Raw genomic sequence first — 1,967 nt, 5'->3', positions numbered from 1 at the left:
CGTCTCCACCACAGGCTGCCAGACATGGCTGATTACAGCTACTCCTCCGCGCCCCGGCCCTGCGGGGGCAGCCACACCCTCACCTACCCCTACCGGCGCATCCGCCTGCAGCACCTTTCGCAGGGACTGTACCCCACCGAGGAGATCCAGATCGCCATGAAGGTGGGGATACTCCTGGAAGCCTCCAAGGAGGCTCCCCCAGGGGCCCCCAGACTCCCAGGTCCCTCCGGAAAAGCCGCCAGCAGTCCCCTGCTCAGCCCTCAGCCTCGGGGGCAGTTTCTTAATCAGACCCAGTCAAAGCCTCAGGTTCTTTTCCTTTCCTGGGAAGAAGACAGCCCTCCCGGCCATCTGGCCCGTCCCCTTCACCCTGTCACTCAGCCCCTTCGAGGGCTCTGAGCACCATTTGACTCAGAGAGGGGACAGGAGGGGCGCTCAGGCGGCAGGTGGCCATGGGTATCCACCCATCTCCACAGCACGACGAGGTGGACATCTTGGGCCTGGATGGACATATTTACAAGGGACGGATGGAAACAAGGCTGCCGGACCTCCTGAACAAAGACAGTGAGTGTCCAGATGGCCCAGAGGCCCTCGGGCTCCTTGCTTGGGTCCCGCAGGGTCTGTCTGGCTCCTGGAGGCCCCAGCACTTCTTGGGGCCACCAGACCCCGACTGCCTTCCTCCTCCACCTCCCTGACTCCAAATGCCCCCAGGTCAGTGTTTGCAGAGGGGGACAGCTGTCCAGTCTTGGCCAGTTAGCAGCAATGTCGTGGCCCCATCTTCTGGCCAGCCTTCATCCACAGCCTGTCACCCCAGTTTTTCCACCTAAGCCTCTGATCCCAGCATCACCCACTCTTCAAAACTCTTCCTGAGCCCCCTACACTCTGTGAACCTCTCGTGTTCTGGAATGTCCCCTTCCAGTTGGCCATCCTGGATGTGCTTTGTCACCTCCCTCTGGGTCTTAGCAGGTGTGTGTGCATCTTTCTAGTCACTTCCCCTCCCGAACTGTAAACCCAGGGTCAGAACTCACCCAGCACCTGGCATGGGGCTGCTGTCCGTGGGTAGATATCAGAGTAAGTGGATGGATGGATGGACAGATGGCCAGACATACAGGGGGATGAAGTGCTTGTTGTTGCTCAGGCGCTAAGTTATGTCTGACTCTTTGCAAACCCGGGGACTGCAGCACACCAGGCTCCCGTCCTCCACTATCTCACTGGGTTGGCTCAGATTCATGTCCACTGAGTCGGTGATGCCATCCAACCATCTCATCCTCTGCCTCCTCCTCCTTTTGCCTTCAGTCCTTCCTAGCATCAGGGTCTTTTCCAATGAGCAAAGTGCTTGCTTATAAAGGGCATTTCCACGAATTCAGACTGAGAAGGGCGCCCGCTGAGGCAGGCTGAGACCAGCAGCCCGCCGCCCTTCTCCCCATCCCCACGGCCCCCTCAGAGTGTGTCTCAGAACTGAGCCTCCCCTCTCCGTCTCCCATCAGACGCGGGGATGAAGCACAAGAACAAGCAGTCCCGGCCACACGGGCATCGGCAGCAGTCCCTCAGCAACAGCAGCCAGCTGCCCTTGCGGCCTCAGAGCGCCCAGACGCTGGCTGCCAGCGACTCAGGTCGCTCCTCCCGGGATGGAGGTTCCTTCTGGGCGGCACTGTCTGCCGACCCTCCTCCTTGCCCCGCCCGGCCCCTCTCCTGCCTGTGGCTGGAATATACCCTATTCCCCCGGAGAGAAGAAGGGCCTGGGAGCCGAGGGATGGGATGTGAGGGAGGAGAGAGAAAACCCTTCCCTCCCGGGCGCCTGCTTTGTGCCAGGTCTGTGGGCAGATACTGTCACTGCTCCCATTTCACAGAAGAGGAAACAGGGGCGGGCTTGCGGCCTGAGCTCTGGCTCCAGGCCCAAGTCCTTCCCCACTGCTCACACGCACCGACTCTCCTGGGCCTGCGAGGCCCCCAGGGTCCATGCTTTCTCC

At 60.8% G+C, this 1,967-nt stretch overlaps 1 protein-coding gene across 1 annotated transcript in view; it reads left to right on the top strand.

Annotated features, from left to right (window-relative positions):
• The window catches only part of QRICH2 (glutamine rich 2), a 26,733-nt gene that overhangs the window by 23,483 nt on the left and 1,283 nt on the right, over positions 1-1,967 (top strand). The window contains exons 17-19 of the mRNA XM_010856207.1: positions 15-162; positions 474-561; positions 1,485-1,967. Of these exons, the coding sequence (XP_010854509.1) occupies positions 15-162; positions 474-561; positions 1,485-1,967 (719 nt within the window). The remainder of the gene's footprint in view (positions 1-14; positions 163-473; positions 562-1,484) is intronic.

This window comes from Bison bison, unplaced genomic scaffold, assembly GCF_000754665.1.
Source record: "Bison bison bison isolate TAMUID 2011002044 unplaced genomic scaffold, Bison_UMD1.0 scf7180017864371, whole genome shotgun sequence".
In the NCBI taxonomy this organism is placed as follows: domain Eukaryota; kingdom Metazoa; phylum Chordata; class Mammalia; order Artiodactyla; family Bovidae; genus Bison; species Bison bison.
This window is presented reverse-complemented; position numbering and strand designations above follow the sequence as displayed.